The sequence below is a fragment of the Myripristis murdjan genome, chromosome 6 (assembly GCF_902150065.1).
Source record: "Myripristis murdjan chromosome 6, fMyrMur1.1, whole genome shotgun sequence".
Classification (NCBI taxonomy): domain Eukaryota; kingdom Metazoa; phylum Chordata; class Actinopteri; order Holocentriformes; family Holocentridae; genus Myripristis; species Myripristis murdjan.
This window is the reverse complement of record NC_043985.1, coordinates 1897175-1917507: the sequence shown is the minus strand read 5'-3', so window position 1 is coordinate 1917507 and position 20333 is coordinate 1897175. Positions and strand designations below refer to the sequence as shown.

Genomic DNA, 20333 nt, shown 5'->3' with positions numbered 1-20333 from the left:
TATCACCACAGAGTACTAGCAGCAGTAGTAGTAGTCGTAGTATTCTTTCCACCACTGCGTTTATGTTTGTCTCCTGTTAATGCCAATTGCCCTGACCTATCTGATGTTTTCTTATTTATAAGTTCCTTGTGTCACCATGTTTTTTTTTACATCATTGAAGACCTAAACCAAAAGCTGACCAACATCCCTGCATTCCCAAAGCCATTTAGTTAACTTAGGATATCTCCGGGCTGGCCGCCATGGAGCTGAACCCAAGTCAAAGCGAAGAAGAAAGCTGTGACTTTCATGGCTACCACACCCCTGCAGGGACTCGTGTATGGACAGAGCACCTTGTAGAATTTAATCTACCTGCAGCAGTTCCCTGTACTCATGAACATCACCCTGAGTCTGGACTGTTGGACCTTCATTGCTCCAGGTCATTCAATAATTTATTCAGAAATGCATCTACCAAAGTTCAGTTTGTTTCCAAAACAGCATAGTACATCAAATTATGACATTTATAAAGAAACTGTGTATACTATTAATTACACACAAGGTAACATATATCAAAGGATAATGATATTTTGCTAGCACTCTATCAGAATAGCTACGTACTCCTGTCTTCAACAGCCCTATGCCTGGTCTAGCAGATAGCAGCCATTATGGCTCAGTTCCTGCTGCCTGGATTACTAATGAGCCTATACCCTGTGCCGAGATGCCAGTGAGTTCCAACATTCAGAATCACTGTCCATGTTTATGGTATAGTATTTATACATCGCTGCTTTAGTTTACTTGTGTGTGTGTGTGTGTGTGTTTCAGGGTGAGCCATTACCTGTAGCCATTATCTGTGCACCAGAGTTGATGGGCAGCCAGGAATTTCAGGATGGACAGGCTGATGTTGTATGTCCCATAACTCACCGGCAGTCTATAATTTTTAAATGCATGTAATGCTTGTCAGAGATGTGGCCTGTTATTACTACTATCTTTTCCATTTCAGTCATTTCAATCTGTAACCATCCAGTAGAGGTTTGTGTTCAAGCAGTGTGGTTTGTGGAGAACCATGTATGATTTGCTGTAACATCACATGAGCCTCATCACTTCATCTGTACTATCCTGCTACAACAACTGCTGTCAAACTAACAGCTGATTACCACCTACGGGTGATTCTGCTTCTGTTAAGTTAACAACTGACAACAGCTTCTGAAACAACATTCTCTGTTGTTAACAGTTGATACGTTTACAAATCTAACTTTTGGTTTGGGTTATGAGTCTGAAGAAGGAAAGAAAAGCAAGGCAAACGTTAATGTTCATAAGATTAGCAATTAACTCCTGGTCATAGCATCACAAAAGTTGCTACAAGACAGACATTATAGGTCCTCCATGTTTTTTAACAGTTGGCTAGAAAATAACACAGTTACAGATTTAACATTGTATCTCATCTGTAAACAGTCAACCCCTCAGATTGGGTTATAATGGTAAACAGCTTTTAGTGTTGGGAACTAGGCTATACTTTTTGGTGGAGCATTAAAAACGATAATCCCAACTTTATTTCAGTTTTCAGATAAAAAAACAATATGTAGAATATAGTAAACACACATCATGGCTGTTATTTGGTCGCAGTAGATTACTGAAAATCATTACAACATTTTTAAGAATTGTAGCTAGGGAGAAGTCCACCTTAATGGCAGGAGACCAACAGTTAGCATTTGTAGCATCCAGCCAGTATCCAGCACTCTAACAATGAGAGGAAGATAGCACTAGTACTGTTCCAAAAGAACAAATGTGGACCTTGAGGCCAAACCAGTTGAAAATAACTGATATAGATTCAACAAAACAGTAGACAATTTAGTACAGAGTCTGCAAAATGATCAGGAATTAAATCATGTTATTCCATGGTCTGGGTAAATGCTGTTTTCTTATAGGCCAGCAGGTGTGCGTTCAAACCATGTATTGCACATGTAGTGTGGCTCAACATTTATCGTTCTACAGTCAATCCGCTACCCAACTTCTAACCATAGCATTAAAAAGCACATCTCTCAAAGCTGAGTTGTCATCAACTGTGGCAGCACAGCAGAATCATCAACATGATAAAATTAACAACTGGGAAGGAAAGCACACCCCTTTTTTTTTTTTTTTAATTTTATTTTGTTTGCTCCTCTTTCCTTTAAAGTGTTGGTAAATGACAAAGGTACAAGTGAGATAATCCACTCCTAGATGTGAACCACGCTCTGCTTCGTGTTGGGTATTTTTTTGCCAGCACGTTGTTTCTTAAAACTTTTTAACACACACCTACTCTGATTGTCTTTGATTTACTGACTATCCCTTATAAAGCCTCTAGTTTAAAGCAGCTGTGTATTTTACATGACTGAGATTGAAGCAATTACAGCTTAAGTCATGTTAACTAACAAGGAACAACCCTCACAAGATTTGTAACTCTTTCTGTGCTGAGTGTCGTGGTTGTGTCATGGTTTGAGAACCAGCCTTGTAACTGCATACCACACAAAAGTAAATTTACTACAACAAAATTAAGAAAAGAAAAAAGATATTACAAAAATTATTTCCTGAATGAATTTAATGCCTCAAATTTATTTCTAACACAACCAAAGAGTGGATTTTTTCTTGAATGGGAGTTGGACAAGTTGTAGCGGTTGGGCACTGCATTTTGGCAACATCCTCTGTCTCTGCAAATGTATATGGAAGTGTATAACAAAATGGAGTGTCTGTGATGATAAAAGTATTCTCACCTGTCATAGGTGGTAAGTAAAGTGAGTGGAGATGCACAGGTGGTGACCAGCCACTGTCAGCCATTTCCTATACTGCATACCTTGGCCCCTCCCCCAGCTCACAGAGACATGGGGCCAACTCAAGGCAAAGGTAAGTTCCAACATTACATTGGTTACCTACTAGTTGCAGAACTGAAATAAATATCTTAACTCATGGCTGTTACAAAGTTTGGATTAAAATTCTGTCTCTTCTAAAGTTTAGATTAAAGGACCATATCAGTGGTTTTGAATCTTTGGCTCATTTACTACAATTTCACCACATTTTATATTGCAGTAAATCAGTTTGTAAATCCTGTGGGGATACTAAAGATTTCACAACATACAATAAAAATCCTTTGATCTTCAGATAAAAATTTTTTTGGTTGAAACATTATAATCTTCTGCTATTGTGGCTGCAAAGTCATCAATATTCATAAACCACACAATTGGTAATTGGCAGTGATTGGCAGTCTTTTCAGACAGGGAGTGGTTGTGCAACTAAGTAATTAATTTTCAGTGAGAGGTGAGCAGGTAGGTAGGGAGGCGTGGGCAAGCTCTTGGGTGGAGTGACATGCAGGTGTAATCTTGTGAAACAGTCACAGCCGTGCTTGTCTCACGCACATGCCATCCCGCAGAGTTGAATTTTCTTGAACTTTTTTCTAGGCAACGTGCAGTGTCACCCCACATAATGGACTCCTGTCCTTGTGTAAGCAGCATTCTTCAACACTGATCCGTGGCTAAACACTAGGCACAAAGAACTAGCTAGCTAACTCAACTCAACTCAACTCAACTCCCTGGCAAATTAACTAACTTGAAAGTTTTTTTTTTTAGTTATAGACTCTTTGTTTCAATATTTCTACAAGATACATTTTAATAAGTTATATTATATATAGGTTATATATTTTAATAGAGTTGTACTGGTAGAGATATGGTAGTGCAAGGAAGCTGTGTCAGAGTCTGTGTATCCAAGTGGGTACACAGGCAGTAAATGTTCTTGGTGATTATTTTTCAGTGTGAAAGACCATTTCACTCTGCCCAATTTCAAGTCATCAAAAGACAACAGTCCTGATGCTTTAAGGACCTACTGTAGACTTCGTTATTACAGTGATGGAATACTGGTGTGAAGAAAGTTTGAAGTTTTTGAAAGTTCATTTTCATGTCACTTTGGGAAAATATTAGCAGAAACGTGAAGTTTATACATTTTGTAGATTTTATGTAAAACATGCAAAATCACTGGTATGGTCCAGTACGGCCATCATTCTTCCAAATTCTAAATTATAACAAAACAAGGTTCTGCACAAGAGAGCTATCCCTAGCATGAAAACTGAGCAGAAAGGAATTTGGCAGCCACTGATTTGCCAAATAATCTGTGTGCAATGTGTAGGAGATAAAGTTACTAGTTTAACATTTGGGGGATACTCTAAAGAACATGTTTTTTAAGATAACGGCTTAAATAGCTAGGTACAACTTTGAACAATACACTTTAAATTGTAGCTTTTAACAGTTTTAAGTTGAATAAGCTTAGTGTGAATTTACCTCCACAGAATAGCAGATTGCTGTCCTCAGAAAAAAAGTTAATGTAAATCACTTGACTTGACATTTCAAAGCAGAAGCATTTTTGTATTCTTTCCACAATGCAGGGTAGTGATGCGAGTTTTCACGTTCTTGACCATAAAGAGATTTAAGTTTTAGCAGTCTGTCAGTGTTGCCATTAGGGGTTTTACGGCAATAGTAGTTCTCTTTTTCTGTGTTTCCTAGAGATGAATATGTTGGTGGCTTCCAACCAGGTAGGGAAACCAAACCTGTGTTCTCTTCTACCTCTTCTACGCAAGGACAAAATACCTGTGCTGGTTTGCTGTGCTATTTGATGTCAGTCATTTTCCTTCTTCCCAACTCCATCTTATTATTCATTAATCTTTACATTCTCTTCCAGCACCACCAGACAGCTTCTCCTGTGTATTGTGAAACCACAGTTGAAACAGCCAGCCTTCAGCTTAAAGCAGTACAGTAAGGGATATGCAAAGACCAGTTTACAACAAAGATTCATAATGAAACAAAACTGTTTTGGAACGTTGCAGGGAAAAGTTGCAGCTGGAATCAAGCCAACTATTGGTGTTGCCTGTGACTCAGCTTATTACGTCACAAGTAGCTAGTTTTAGAATGTTATAGTTTTTAGGGGTTGACCGATTCATTGGTTTAGCCGATTAATCAGTGCCGTCAGGATGTTTTACAAACCACTGGTATTGGCGGAATGTGGCTTTGATCGTGGCTGATGGCTGTGCATGTTACGCTAGGGGAGCCCCTCCCAGAGCTGACCTTGCTGTGCACGGCACCTTTTCAGCAAGCAGGGGCGCCGGCACCTGCATTGATAATAGAAAACTGCTTCGCGGCTGATTTTTTTTTTTTTTTTTTTTTTTTTTTTTTGAGCTCATGCCGCCCCCTACGTGACATGAAAAAATGCTGCACCGGGCAGCTACCCGCTTCGCCCATGCCTAAAACCGCTACTGGTTTCGAGCCCCAACGTGCGGGACAATCCTGAAAGAACGAGACAACAACCTAATTGTTTGGCTATTTTAAAATTGGCACTGTTGGTTAGTGAAATAGCCTATCTTCAAACAAAATGTCAGCCAACAGGCAGCAAAAATATGTGGAATTTCCCCGATCTGAATAAATATATAGGCGACACACAAGTGCTTACATCAGTGTTGTTAAACTGTAAGACATCTAAAAAAATAAAAAATAACAACTGCATCTGCATAGCCTATTTCACACAGGCTAAGCCTTGTGTGCCAACCTCTCATGGTGCAGCATTGGCGAAAATTTCGATTGGGCTGCTTCAAAGGTTGAAAAGTCCAAAAGTCAAAATGTATTTAGGACATACTAATTTCTAAAATTCACAACAGATTTTTTCTAACAAAATATTCAGCTTCAATCCATATTTGTTTGCGTCTAGTCCATTAAAAAAAAAAAAAAAAAAAAAATCAATTCACAGCCCTCACAAACGCTTTGCTCTCCGATTTTCCAGGTGTTGAGGAGCTGCAACGCGACCACAGGCCTACAGTATATTCATTAAAGTTCATTCAATAATAAAAATAAGACTAACTCATTTAATCTCATGAATTGTGCCATTAGGCTATTAAATTGGGGAAACGGGACTTGATTTTTGAATGCTACGAGGGAGGAGGGGGAGTCACGGACCAGAGTTAGCCTATTATAGTTTTGTATTTTACATTAGGCTAGTTTTTATTCTTATTTCGTTTTTAATTTTATTTTCAATTCAGCTTAGTTTCAGTTCGTTTCCAGAGTGGGTTTGCTGTTCAGTTTAGTTTTTATTGTTTATAAATTTTTCATTTTAGTTTAGTTTTTATTAGTTTCAGTATTAGTTTGAGCTGTTTACGTGCTTCTCAGTGGCAAGATTTAAGAAGTAGACCTACAGAAGGTTTTACAATCAAACACAACACTTTGTGAAGGAAGTTGACTCACAGTCATGTTGACACCAAGGTAGGGATGCTAACCGGTGGCCGTTTGACCGGTTGTTGACCGTTTGAACTTTAACCGAATAATCTTGTCGGTTAAAAACCCTTTAAGCCCGAACTAGAGTGCCTGTAGAGTCTCCTTACGCCGCCATTGCTGTGAAAAAACGGAAGCGTCACAATGCATGCGCATTTGTGTCGTCGCCGACACAAATGCGCATGTCAGATTGTAAATACCGTAACTACCGTAAGGTTTTATCGATCGAAAAATTCCAACTGTGCTTACATACAGTTTAATACGGTAAACATGGCGACGGGACGCTCTGCCGGGTTTCGATGACATCATTACGCACAGAGCTCAGCTCGGTAGAGACAGACCGGAGAAACCATAGATATCGATAATAATTATATTATAGTATATTATAATTATATTATAGATATTATAGATATCTACGGGAGAAACGAGCCAAGCTTCTGTTTGTCGCGGACGTAGTGGTATGCGCCCAGGGCAAGACAATGGCGCCAGTGCTAGCGCTGCTAGCTTCTATTTGTTGCGGTTATGCTTTTATGGTTTACAGACAGTAAAATAATATTCTCGGTTAACCGAAATAAACCGATTAATGAGGCCCGGTGGTCGACCAAGAAAATTTTCCATTTTCGCCATCCCTACACCAAGGTCTCAATAAGAAATTGATAATAAGTTGATAAATTTGGCAAAATTGACAAAGACAAACACCACTATTCTCTGACTTTATTATACATGTTGGGGATGGCCGTCTTGGTGAAATATTTTTGGCTAGGCAGCTCGTACTGGCGATCCAGCATTTGAATCATTTCCTTGAATGAGCTTTTTTCCACCGTATGAAGTGGCATCATACCTTTGCTGAGATAGCGAGTCACAGCAGCGGTGCATTCATTCCACCTTGCACTGTCTCTTTTATATTTTGATGACTTGGAGAACGCACCAATAATTGTTGGCTGGTGGTGGCTGGTGCCAGAGCTGGTGGCCGTTCCCTCCCCAGCTAATATCGAGTCAAGTCGGGCAAATTGCGCTGGGTGATGGACTCTGAGGTGAGACCGCAGATTTGTGGTGTTGCCATGCCTCGTCATGACCTGCTTGCGGCAAAGACGACGTACGGCTTCATTTAAATTCTGTGGCTCACCATTTTTTCCAGGTTTAAAGCCAAAATGTTGCCAAATTTGCGAGCTAGCATTCTTCTTTGTGACTAAATCCTCCATGTCTGTGTATTGAAACACTGCATGCATATCCAAATCTTGCCGCCGTCACGGCAGTTCCGTGTGCATTTCCCTTTCGAAATAAAAGTCCGAGGATGCCGTAACAACTGTTCTATGATCGATATTGTGAAAAATATTGCATATGACGGCAAATATTGCGATATTCGATAATATCGAATATCAGCCCAAGCCTACTGACTATCAGTGATTATAAACCGAGATAAGAGCGAGCTGAAAAAAAAAGCCTAACGAGTATTGAAGAGAGATGCGACGTGAGCTGTCTGACTGAGAGAGAGGCTGTCACTGTGTGTGTGTGAGCGGCACAGCTGCAGTGAACTGTGTGTGTGTAGGGGAGGAACGCTGTATGTGACTGGCATAGCACACAACTTGGATACAGTTAGCTACCCAATGAGGACCCCATTCATCACGAGCACAGGTATTGACTCTTATTACTTGTATAATACTCGTACTGGTCAAAAGTGCTTTATCTGTACCGGATACTTGTTTCAGCCGAGTATCCGGCTCAACCCTACTAGCAAGGCCTTTCATGGTGTCTTCCCTTAGTTGGTCACTCTGGTCTGAGTCTTTGAGGCTGACATTGTACTACCAGTCTAAGCTCTTGACTGGGCTGCTCTGACACCATTGGAATGGGTGTTTTCTGATGTGGAATGTCTGGTCCACAAGTTTTCCTTGGACAGTAGATATGCTCCTTGATTTTCTGTGTTTCATCCTTGCTCATATTATGTTGGTGTGAAGCTTATCCAGTAGACACTTTGTACATGCGATGGTTGAAGTAATGGTGGTCATGTCATCCATATAGGCACGAAGGGGATGCAGCCGCTGTCCAGACTGCAGACATTCTCCTCCTATGACCCATTTGGATGCTTGAATGATTACTTCCATTGCCATGTTAAAGGCTAGAGGAGAGATGGTGCACCCTGCCATTATTCCTACTTCCAGTGGTTTCCATATTGTTGTATATTCTGTTGTTGTAATGCAGAATTCCAAATCTTAGAAATAGTTTTTCACCAGGGCAGTGATGGTCTTTGGCACACGAAAGTACTCAAAGGCAGTCCAGAGCAAAGAATGGTGGACGGATCCAAAAGCATTAGCTAGGTCCAAGAATAAGACATGTAGGTCTCTTCCTTCCCTTTTTGCAGACTGGATCTGCTTGTGTTGTGAGCTTGTGTGTTCAAAGCATCCAGAGATGCTTTGAACTATACTACCTTTCTATGCTGACGTGTCAATCAGGTTGTTCCGTTTCAGGCATGATGTCAACCTTTGCGCAACAATGCTGAAGAAGATCTTTCCCTCAACATACAGGACATTGATTTGTTGGAATTGCTCGATGTTTGTGGCATCCTTTTCCTTGGGGAGTACCACTCCTCTAGCTCTTCACCATGTTTTTGGGATGTTTTCCTTCTTCCATATCACCTTCATTTGCACTTTTTCACTTTCATTGTCTTACGTTGAGTTCTGAGATTTTCTGCTCTCTGCAACTTTCCCAGGCGTTCCTTTAGGTCTGCTTGATGCCTTCCCTCTCCTCCAGTGAGGATTTCCTCCAGCATTACCTCAACTCCCTTCTCTCTCTGATAAGATGCCTGATTTCTTGCTGCCTGCTGGACTTAGGAGGGATTGATGTTTTTACTTTTTTCCTGACTCTTTGTTTCTGAACCTTTCTGCCCCATACAACGAGATCAGCTTGCTCATCTTCTCCAATTTCTTGTCTGCAGTTCCTTGGAGAAGGTGCAAGATTTTGTCCAGGTCTGCATCAACTAAAATTTTATAATGCTGATGTAACAGAGCCACATTGCTTCTTTGTGCATACTCACAGCAGGACACTGACTTCACACAGGTGCCACTTTGATCAGGCAGTAACTAACTCTGGGGTTACAAGACACCACTGCAGTCACTTGTCAGCTTCCTTACACATGCTCAAATTGCCAAAACAAATGCATTTTTGCATTCTTGTCTGTACAGAGAAAGCAAAAATGCATTGGAAAACAACACTTTAAATGACATGTTAAACCTTTCTTGATTGGATTAAGGCTGTTAAGGAAATCCAGCATCTGTAGCATTTAGCCAATATCCACCACTCAGTAACAATGAGAGGAAGATAGCACCACTACTGTTTTACATACAGTGGTGGAAAATTTTTTTCGGACACCCTTAAAATTTTACACAATCTCAAATATTATCATGAAATACTTGTGGAAAAATCTTTTTTGTGTTTCAAATCTTTTTGTGTGTGTGTGTGTGTTGTGTGTGTGTGTGTGTGTGTGTGTGTGTGTGTGTGTGTGTACAGTGGTGGAAAAAAGTTTTCGGACACCCTTAAAATTTTACACAATCTCAAATATTATTATGAAATATTTGTGGAAAAATCTTTTTTGTGTTTCAAAAGGTGTGGCTGCATTAGACAGATACAAACAAATACAAATTTTATTTTTTTGTTTATTGTTTACAAGAAAAACTAACAAAACTAAATTCTTGACAAATTCTTCTGACCACAGAATCTTCTTCCAGTTCCTGGCTGTCCAGTTCTTGTGTGCCTGGGCCCAACGACTCCGGGCTAACCTCAGTCTCTCATTGATCAGGGGCTTCTTGATAGCCTTGTAGGACCTTAAGCCATGATCTAAAAGTCGGCCACGTGCAGTGCGGGTGGAACACTGGACACCAGTTTGGTTTGACCACTGCTGCTGAAGCTCCTGTGATGTCATTCGGTGGTTTTGCCTGCACATGCGGATCAAGATGCGGTCATTTCTTGCTGAAGAAACCCTTGGACGCCCAGATCTTGGTTTGTCTTCCAAGCTGTTGGTTCATCTGTATTTCTGCAGAGTGTATCCAACTGCTGAAGGACTGCATCTGCACTTCCTGGCTATCTGGCGGCAGCTGTACCCTTCCTGGCTGAGAATCTTTCTCTTCAGGTGTGTTTCCTGCGTTAGGTTCCTTGTTTTAGCCATTTTTGTGTCTGAAGAACTTTCAAATGTGCTGGCTTTATATAGACACCAAGCTTGGCAACAAAAATTGTGTCTTTTAATAAAAAGAACGACCTTCATCACTGGTACCAAAATGACCCAATACTCAAAATTTCTTATGTATTTTTATGGAACCAATCAATTTTAAGTTTTTAATGGCTTTTTTAAGATTTGTTTAATATTTTGGCTGTGACTGTACTAAAAGAAATTGCACTTGAAGACCTAAGAGTGATTCTTAATGCAATATTTCACAATGAATGGGGTGTCCGAAAACTTTTTTCCACCACTGTAAATGTCAGAATCATACCCTGGAGCTGCTGGATACAGCTAACAATTACAAGCAAATTCAAAACAATGTCAGTAGGGCATAACAGTTTTTCAGTGGTGTAATGCTGCAATTATGGATTGGGTTTTAACAAGGACTTTATGTGAAACTCCTTCCTTCTGCTTCTGTAGAACTGACGTTGATTCTTGCAAACCAGTAAAGTCCAAGAAACCCTGCAATTGCGTCAAATCACAGTGCCTTAAACTGTGAGTAGATTATCTCTCACCTATTCTTTTTCTGTATCCTCAACCTCATACTTTCATAGCATGATGCTGTTTTTCTCTCTCATGAAAGCACAGGTGGTGGGCTGGGGTGGGGCTAGTGGGGCATGCACAAATACACAGATTTGACATTTTTCTGTGAACGTAGGTTAATGTGTTTTCTGTGTTTAACTCTCTCAGTTACTGTGACTGCTTTGCCAATCTGGAAATGTGCAGAAACTGCAATTGTTCCAACTGTTACAACAATGAAGACTATGAAAAGCAGCGTTTGAATGCAATCCAGGTGAGAAACATCACTTCCACCATATCTTAATAATTAAAAATAAATAAATAAATATAAAAAAAAACAAGCAGCACCACTGATGTGATGGCGGTATATTGATGTTTAAAAATACTATACATAGCACCTTTAAGTTGTATGTTGTATTTTAGTATGTGTGCTGGCTGGGAGGGGGGGGTTTGTTTATCCGTCCATCTATCCATCCATCCATCTCTTTATTTGGTTTCTTCCTCTTCACTTTGTTTAGTCACCTGGCTCCTTGTTAGTTTATCCCTTGATGTTACGTTTTAGATTGTCATCTTCAGTAAATGTCATAGTGACAGAATTGTCTTTTGTGCTGGCCACATGTATAAACAGCATGCTGATGCAGGGATGGATGAAACTATTGAAAATGCACTACAAAATGACAAAAATGCATGCCTACTCCTGGCAGTGCCTGTTCCTTTGTATCCACACTCTGAGCTGCACGATGACAAGTCAGTACAAGACCATTGTTTGTTAAATTAAACCAACAACCAACTGTCTTATGTGGATGGTAAAGCTGCAAGGAAGCAGCTGGGATAATACTAAGCAGTTCTGAATGAAGCAACTGATCCAGGCGCTAACAGCTGCATCAGCATTGATTGTCGCTAGCTATTGGCATTTCAGTCATAGAGTGATTTTAACTGGCTCATGCAGGCGGTAAGCCACATGACAAGTAGTGCTGCTAGTGCCGATACTTTCTAATTGATGACTTAGCCTGGGTGAAGGGTGGTACACTATTCGAACGATCTGATTCATCATCACTGTCTCACTGCAAAACACACACACACACATGCAGAAATGTACTCACTGATTTATGCATATAACCACAATACACAAATGTACCGTCATGCATGACGGTACAAAGACAGAAACAGACAATGCATCATACTCTGAAAGCCATGCCCAACAGGGGGAAAACATCTCTCGCTATTGACTTTGCATTGCATGGAGGTGCCTCCATGGCTTCTGATGGACATCACGTCAAAAGTACCTGTCAGTTTGCTTCACACTGGGTGTGACTGGATTCAGCAGAAGATTCTGAGCGTTTTGGTGGTATATATGTATGTGTCTGGACTGAATTACAGGCATGAATACTGAAAAAGAGGCTCATTTTTAAATGAAACTTCCATCCCAGCGATTGTGTATTGCATTGTTAGAGTGGGTGACATTTTATAGAGTTTATCAATTGCAGTTCTGATTTTGGTTCTACTTATTGAGTCTGGTTCTTATTGATTCACAATTCAGATTCTTTTCAAATTATTTGAGTTAAAGCTATACTATATCAAAGTCATTTTTAACAAAACTCAAATAATATCAGTACATACATCATATATATTCCCACCTAACTGTTAAAAAGAAATGTAATATCTTATTCTCATTGTTATTATTATCATTGTTGTTTATTTATTTGTCCTTATGTGGTGCAGACAACATCTGTATCGTGAATGGTCATGTCACCAAAAAAAAAAAAAAAAGAATATTATATATTGTTCTAGCAGCGCAATAGATAATACAGCACACTGCTCGAAAATATACAGTGATATTTTGAATATCTTGGTGTTAAAAAGCTTACATTTTTATTTCTACATTTTGCTAGTTTAGTGAGGAGTGTTAATTCAAACAGCATCCCTCCTGTCCTTCCTTTATTGTTGTCATTGTGAAGGTCTGTCTGAATCATAATCCAAGCGCCTTCAAGCAGATGACTTCTAGTGGGAAGTCAGGAGAGGTCAAAGGTGGATACAACAAAGGCTGCAAATGCAAACGCTCTGGCTGCCTTAAGAAATACTGCAAGTGCTATGAGGTAAACGCACACACACACACAAAGTGGTCCTCATTTATGGAGTTGTCACTGAAAACATCACAAAGTTGAGAGTTAAAATTATTTTTTAAAGGCCCCATGGCCTTTTGCCTGTGGGCAAACTTAGCCAGTAAGCCTCAACTCCCTGGCCAACAAGCTACCAAGCTAGCAAACTTAGCCAGTACCCCTCCACTCCCAGGGCAACAAGTTCACAATATATTTACAACATATTTAACAAACATAACTTACCATTCTGAAACATCTTGTAATCAACGGATTTGAGGTGGTTCAGTTTCACAGGTCCCGCAGGGTTTTAGTCCAAATTTGCTCGTCTGTTGGGCTCATTTCAGCGCTGACTGTTTTATCAACCCGACACAATCAAATCAAATCAAGCTTTATTGTCATTAAGCTGCACATACAGCAGTAGTGCACACAAAATGAGATAGCGCTTCTCACTTGCGATCCCCGAGTGATGGGTAAAGTCAGCAGTTTAAAGTCTAACAGCTTTCTGGAGGAAGCTGTTGCGCATTCTGGTGGTTTTGCTTTTCATGCTTCTGAACCGTTTGCCTGACACAGGTAAAATCCCGTGCTGGCGTAGTATGTCCACGTCAAAGCAGAGTGCCTCATTTCTTGCAGCATGCTTTACCCTGATGTTTAGTAAAGTTTCTCGGCTGTAGGTTATGCAACCTGAGCGTCTGGGTTAAGCAAAACACTTCAAACATTCACTCTCGCTGATCCCTGGAGGGGCCGCTGTGTCCATGTGCGCCGCCATCACCATAGCAATACAATGCCGGCTTCGCCTGTGGTTCGGGATCGGACTCGGGCTCAAATACGTACGGTTGTATAACATCACGCTCGGTGGTAGCCATGACAATCTTACATAAGATGATAACTCGCTTTCAACAAGTTTTCAAATAGTTACTGTATCTCGTTGGCTCTATTTTTCTCTCGCTCAATATGGCGCCGTGCCATTGTTTACGTCCCAGAATGCATTAGCAGAGGAGGTGAAAAGATATATGTAGTTGAAATAAACTCATTTATATGGGGACATGCAAGCTGATGTTTCTAACATGCTTTTGTCCCTCCTTCTGGTGATGCAATTAGATGGCGGGTTACCACAAATGAAAAGCAATTATCCATCCATTCATCCATATAGTTGTCAGAGTCGTAAGGGGGATCCAGCAGTGAAATACTGTATAGTCCTTTCAGGATATCCTGGGTGTATGCCAGGGTCTCCCACCAGTTGGCTGTGTCCGCTACACTTGACAAGTAAACATGTTCCCCACCACTGAAGTGGACATGACCCAATCAGTGGAAGAGGTAAACATGTTGTTGCTTAGCTCAGGACAAAACTTGTGTCAAAATTTTGCCCTGTTATGCTAATGCATGGTTACGCATATCAACATTACTTTTTGTGGTATGATGCGCCCCCTCTTGACTGAATGGCCTGAAAAGTTAATTAGGTCTTTTGTGGTCTTTTGACATACCTGGTCAAAATTGTGTAATGATGTGTGAATCCTTTTAGAAGTTCTGGAGCCTTTTTGTGATATGCCACACCATCTACCACCTACCACACCCTCTTTTGACCAAGATGGGTGAATTTTAGCTTCTTCTTGTTTCTTCCTTCCTTCCTTCCTTCCTTCCTTCCTTCCTTCTTTCCTTCCTTCCTTCCTTCCTTCCTTCCTTCCCTCCTTCCTTCCTTCCTTCCTTCCTTCATTTCTTCCAGTCTTTCCACCAACTTTAATCAGAATCCAAGCATATGTTTCTGAATCAGAATCAGAATCAGAAATACTTTATTGATCCCTGAGGGAATGTTGGGTGCAAATTGGGTTTGGATGTACTGGAACTGGAAAATAAATTAGAGCAGAATGATTTCTCAGGAATGATAATATATTCGGCTAACGTAATGCGTAATGTAATGAATTTCTGTATTTAATTTCTATGCCTAATTATAATATCCTGTAAGCTATTATATGGCTTATCAAACTAATCCTGTTACAAAAAAAAAATACTGCAAGTTCTACAAGGTACAAAATGCCACACATAAAGTAAAAATTCTACCTTTTGTAAATGTTTATATGCTGTATAGCAGAGGTTCTAAACCTTTTCAGTGTTAAGGACCCTTAAATTGATATACATGAGGCTGTGGGCCTGTATTTAATAAGATGTAGTCTCATGGATCCACATCTGATAATATTTAGTTATTCCATAATTGTCTATACTATAGATTGGCAGATTAACAATGAAGAGTGTGAACTTCTAGTTAATGAAATAATGGTGAAATTGAAATACAGATACTTGGAACTCTGTGAAGGAATCACGGGGGGTCCCCGGACCTCAAGTTCAAAATCGCTGCTGTAGAGTATAATGTTGTTTATGGCAGTATTAATCTTATATAGTATAAGTAATTTCTTGCTGTTTGTTTGGCTACTTTTCTGATCATTTTTTTCTTTCTTTCCTTCTTTTTTGCGATTGTTTTTTATTTATATAATATTGTAATTAAATGTGTTAATTGAAAGAAATGTTTGTGTTGATGTTTTTAATGCTATAAATTTTGACTCTGCAATTTCTGAATTGACTGTAAATTAATATTGGTCCTGAGTATCAATATTGATGTCCTGGATTACTACTAATCAGTATCGATAGTGTCCCTTAAAAGTCAATATCAGTCTATCCCTAACATACACTATATTGTCTGGCTCATGAAAAAAGTTGTTTTTGAAATGAATGGTAGGTTCTAAGAGAAAACTACTGGCCACTCAACATATGCAGACGTTAGAGAACATTAAGCTTGTAACACAGCTTAAAAAGGTTTGCCTGCTGTGTTTTCCTGCAGGCCAACATCATGTGCACAGCCAGCTGTGAGTGTGTTGGCTGTGTGAACAGTCATGACAGCACAAAGGGAGAGACAAGGTTCGGGGACTTCTCTGAAACCTCCCCCTCTGAGAAGATACACAATGACAAGGAGAAGTGAGTCAGCCTATTGCAGCTCAGCACAGGACAGTTACATTCAGTGGTATGTTAGTGTGCTAGATGGCAGCCTGGATATGTGTTGTAAAGAGGTAAGGTATCAGTCCTTCGAGAATTCAAAATGTCACAATTACAACAATTAATGCAAATTCAACTAATCTCCATGAGTTTTGTGCGGCCTTGGAGTAGGGCTGGGCAGTTAATCGAAAAATAATCGAAACCGACATTTAGGGCCCTTAACCGACATAATCCTGCCCATGACGGTTATTCCAGTTACCACACCACAACACATCACATCACAAAATGCTCCTGTTGTCATGGTAAACACGGTCCGTTCCTCCTCACTCAGGCTGTCCACTGCAAACTTCCAGCAGTTTAAGCAGCACGGATTAAAAACAGACGCCAAAAGAGCCTCACCGCATCGTTTAGCCCACAACCAGCACACAGCTTGGCTGCTCAGAACAACAGAAGCTAACTGACGTCATGACGTCATGACGTCATACCTCCGTCGCTCCGTGATTCTGGGTAGTGAATAAGAATAATATAGATATGATAATAATATATAGCCTAGATACTGATGATTAATGATTGTACTACTACTACTAATAATAATAATAATAATGATAATAATAATCATTAGGGAGCAAAATTCTGAGAAATTAATATAGCCGCTTACTATGCAGGCACGCTATATTATTATTAGTGCATACTACTCCTAATAATAATATAGTAATAATATTACTTGAAATAATATTTGTTTAGAAGAGATGCAGCTTTTTGTAGTTTAACATTGCTGTTTTGTTTACAAAAGATTCAAGCTATAATAATCGGTAATAATTGTTCATTAATCATAATCGAGGTTAAATGTTCAATTAATCGTGATTTTGATTTCTGCCATAATCGTCCAGCCCTACCTTGGAGTTTTGTCCAGTCACCCCAACATTCCCACAAATGTGACCAATCATCAGGAGAGACAGATCATAGTTAAATGCAAATAAGCTCAAACAGTATCTTATAAATTGTATTGGACTGTAGAACAAGGCAATTAAAGTTATCTAGGTTATGATGTATTTAGGTATTTTAATGAATTATTAAAAATATAAAATTTTGCAGTTTATAAAATTAAGCATTTTAGGCTGCAGCAATTCCAAAAAAGGCTGTGAAGGAGTGACTAATGCTAGAGACATAACTGCACAACTGAGCAGCACAGTCGACTGTTTGCAGTTTTTCTTGCTTTTGCATCACAAATCTGCAATGACTTGGTCTCCTGAAACACACCCATGATGACCAGGTGGAATTGTTGAACATGCACTCGATGACCAGTTGGATTTGTGCACCATAGACTTGATGAATGGTTGGATTTCAGAAACACATACAGCCATTTGGATTTGGGGAACAAACACTACTTGGGTTTTAATACAATGCAGTTCCCATTTAGCAAAACAATACATGGAGTATGAAATCCAATAAAATATTGTAGGAGAGTCAACTCACGTCAAGGACTTTCATAGACCCAATGAAGTACCTAATGATGACTTTGATTGCCCTCATTACTGTGTTAGTTGGCATACTATATTGGATTCAATATCTGCTTTCATTTCAAGCTCAGGTCTGCAGGTGGTGCTTGGCCATCGAATACTGCTATGTAGATGATTTACTTTCTGCAATGACAGGGGCCATTTATAGCTGACCTCAGGGTCCTGAATCTGGTAGCTGCTGTGTATAGATGTTGAGATTATCTCAAGCTTTGGTGAACTTAGGCTTTCCATTTTCTATATTGTATTTTGAATGAACAGCTTTAGCAGGACAGCTCAAGGTGTTTGAAAAATGACCTTAGCCACTGGAGAGCATGTAACTTGGCTAGTCGTGATTTTGTTTCTTTTACCAGTGTTTCTTCATCCTTTTTCACAATTACCACAGCCATGCTGGTTTTGCACCACTTCAACAGAATGAGATAACAGAATAAGTACATATGTGTAACAGGAGCAAGATTGGATACATCAGATAGCATATTCAGGTGCAAATCATATTATATAGAGAGTTTTAGTAGTGGTGGTGTACAAATTGACTCTGATGCTATCCAAATCTGTATTCACTGTCATCTACTGCCACCCACCCGAATTAGCCTTTTTACTTTATCCAGTTTTGTTACCTGCAATTGCATGGATATTTCACTCCACCTCTAAGTATCCCTGTAGGCTATGTTGCTTTTTAAATTATGCCAAGCAGTGCATACTTTCCAGTTGATTTCTTTATTGTGTGTTGTTTTGATGTATCAGTGTTTCTCATTTTCTTTAATGATTTACCTTAAAGATTTGAGCAGCGGCTTTAAATAATGCTTCCATGTGTGCAGTAATTTCAATGCGGTAGATATGGTGGGACATTTAATCAGCAAAACTAAAAACTGCTGTTATGAACTTGACAGGACAGAGGAAACTCTCCAGGGAAGACAGAATTAACCTTTAAGCCTCTGAAATATTTTTTTTTAGACAGCTCAGGATTTATCAGGAGGACAGCTGCTTCACTCCAAACAATTTATTTGTATGAACCTGACTGTGTGTGAACTTCTGGATGTGTAGAACAGCACAGAACATTAATTAACATTAGATCCTGACTGACTCTGCTCACTTTGGCAATCCATTAGGGATGGTGCCTGGGTACCTCAGAAATTGGTACAAGCCTTGATCACACAGGCTGGTACACAATAATATGCCATACTAGCATTACCGGCTCAACTCACTTTTCTGCTGCAAGTAAACAGCGCTCCTGGAACACTTCTGGAAACCCTCCAACCTCAGCCTTATCTTCACATCAGAAAACTTATCAATGGTGACCAATGTGATATAAGCAAATCCCCCTACAAGATGGGTCATGACATTACTTACATTGATTCTGAACAAAAAATGTTTTTTGTTTTTTTTTTAAAGGCAAGGTTTTTGCATTTGGTATTTTGAGAGAGAAAAAACTACTCATCCCCTATCCTTGTCCCTACTGGCACACTCTTCACCATTTCTATCATAGTGGCAACAGCTCTGTGATTGGTAGAACTTGTGATTGTGCCGATCTCTTTAAAATGAAGTTAGAATAAGAGTAAATAATGCCTTCTGGAGTAGCAGATAGAATTGTATAACAATGTCACAGGTGGACCTTGAACAGTGGACCTTGAACAGTATAGTTGATGGCCAGTTATCATCTTTGGTATGGCAAATACAAATTATAATAGAAATAGAAATAGAATTCTACTTCTGGACACCTAATGACCTGAGCCTATATATGTGGTTGTGTGTCTGTCCAGTAGGTGTCTGTCAGTGATTACCCCTTCAGTGGTGGAGGCTGTCTGTGGCTGTCTGTTGTCGCGGGCTCAACTGGCTGAGAGGGATGCTGCCACCCTGGCCCTGGCTGAGCAGGCAGTCCTGGAGGAGTTTGGACAGTGCCTTGCACAGATTTCTGAGGCCATATTCAAACCCAGTGCATAATAGTAGCACTGATTTCACAGGAGTTTTTTTTTTTTTCCCTGGGAGTTATTTTGTAGTTATACAGCCTCGAAATCCTCATTATACAGCCTTGAAATCCTCATTCATTAATCCTCAGTCATTATCTTTAGTGGTTGTGTGTATAAATTAACACAAATACCTATTAGTTAATACAAGTTACAGTAAGTTACATAAATTTTAGTACTTCCTGGTTCATTAAGTTATTTAAGATGTTATTAAACTTATTTATTCACTAATATGAAGTTTTTTCATGTAAATTACATGTTCAGTTAGACCCTCCAGAAAAACGCGATTATGCGATCTCATGAATTCCCGCATAAATCACCCAAATGTCGCTGATTATGCGGGGTTCAATTATTTTCCAAAAGGGCGCATAATCCCCACATATTTCGCAAAATATGTGAAATATACAGGTCTTGCTTGATTTCACAATTTCCGCATTTTTCCGCATAAAATGAGAAAAATATAACTAAAATAAATAAATGGAGTTGAGAATAATTAATTAATTTATATGCGACTCCCGGCCCGACGTCATCAGCTCGCGCATTCACAACACAAGACAACACAACACTACAATGAGCCAATGGAAGAACGGTGCCCACAGGAGAGAGAAAAGATGATATTGCACTGAACAAGGTTCCCACAAATGGTGCAATAAGGCTCTTAAACTATTTAGACCTATAGGTTTGGCTCACTGAGAGCTGTTATTTTTAGAGTTTAGAGTTGATGTTCAACAGTTGAGTTTAAACTGTTTTTGAAAACATTGTCGCAGGGGTCCGTTTCACAAAGCAGGTTT

At 39.6% G+C, this 20333-nt stretch overlaps 1 protein-coding gene across 1 annotated transcript; it reads left to right on the top strand.

The window, feature by feature from the left end:
- The first annotated feature begins 239 nt into the window (after positions 1-239).
- On the top strand, positions 240-19519 carry tesmin (testis expressed metallothionein like protein). The gene is made up of 10 exons (XM_030053334.1): positions 240-314; positions 799-879; positions 2733-2853; positions 4500-4528; positions 4675-4748; positions 10882-10956; positions 11152-11254; positions 12939-13076; positions 15910-16043; positions 19342-19519. The coding sequence occupies exons 1-10, from the start codon at positions 240-242 to the stop codon at positions 19517-19519; spliced, it is 1008 nt and encodes a 335-aa protein (XP_029909194.1).
- Positions 19520-20333: the final 814 nt, after the last annotated feature.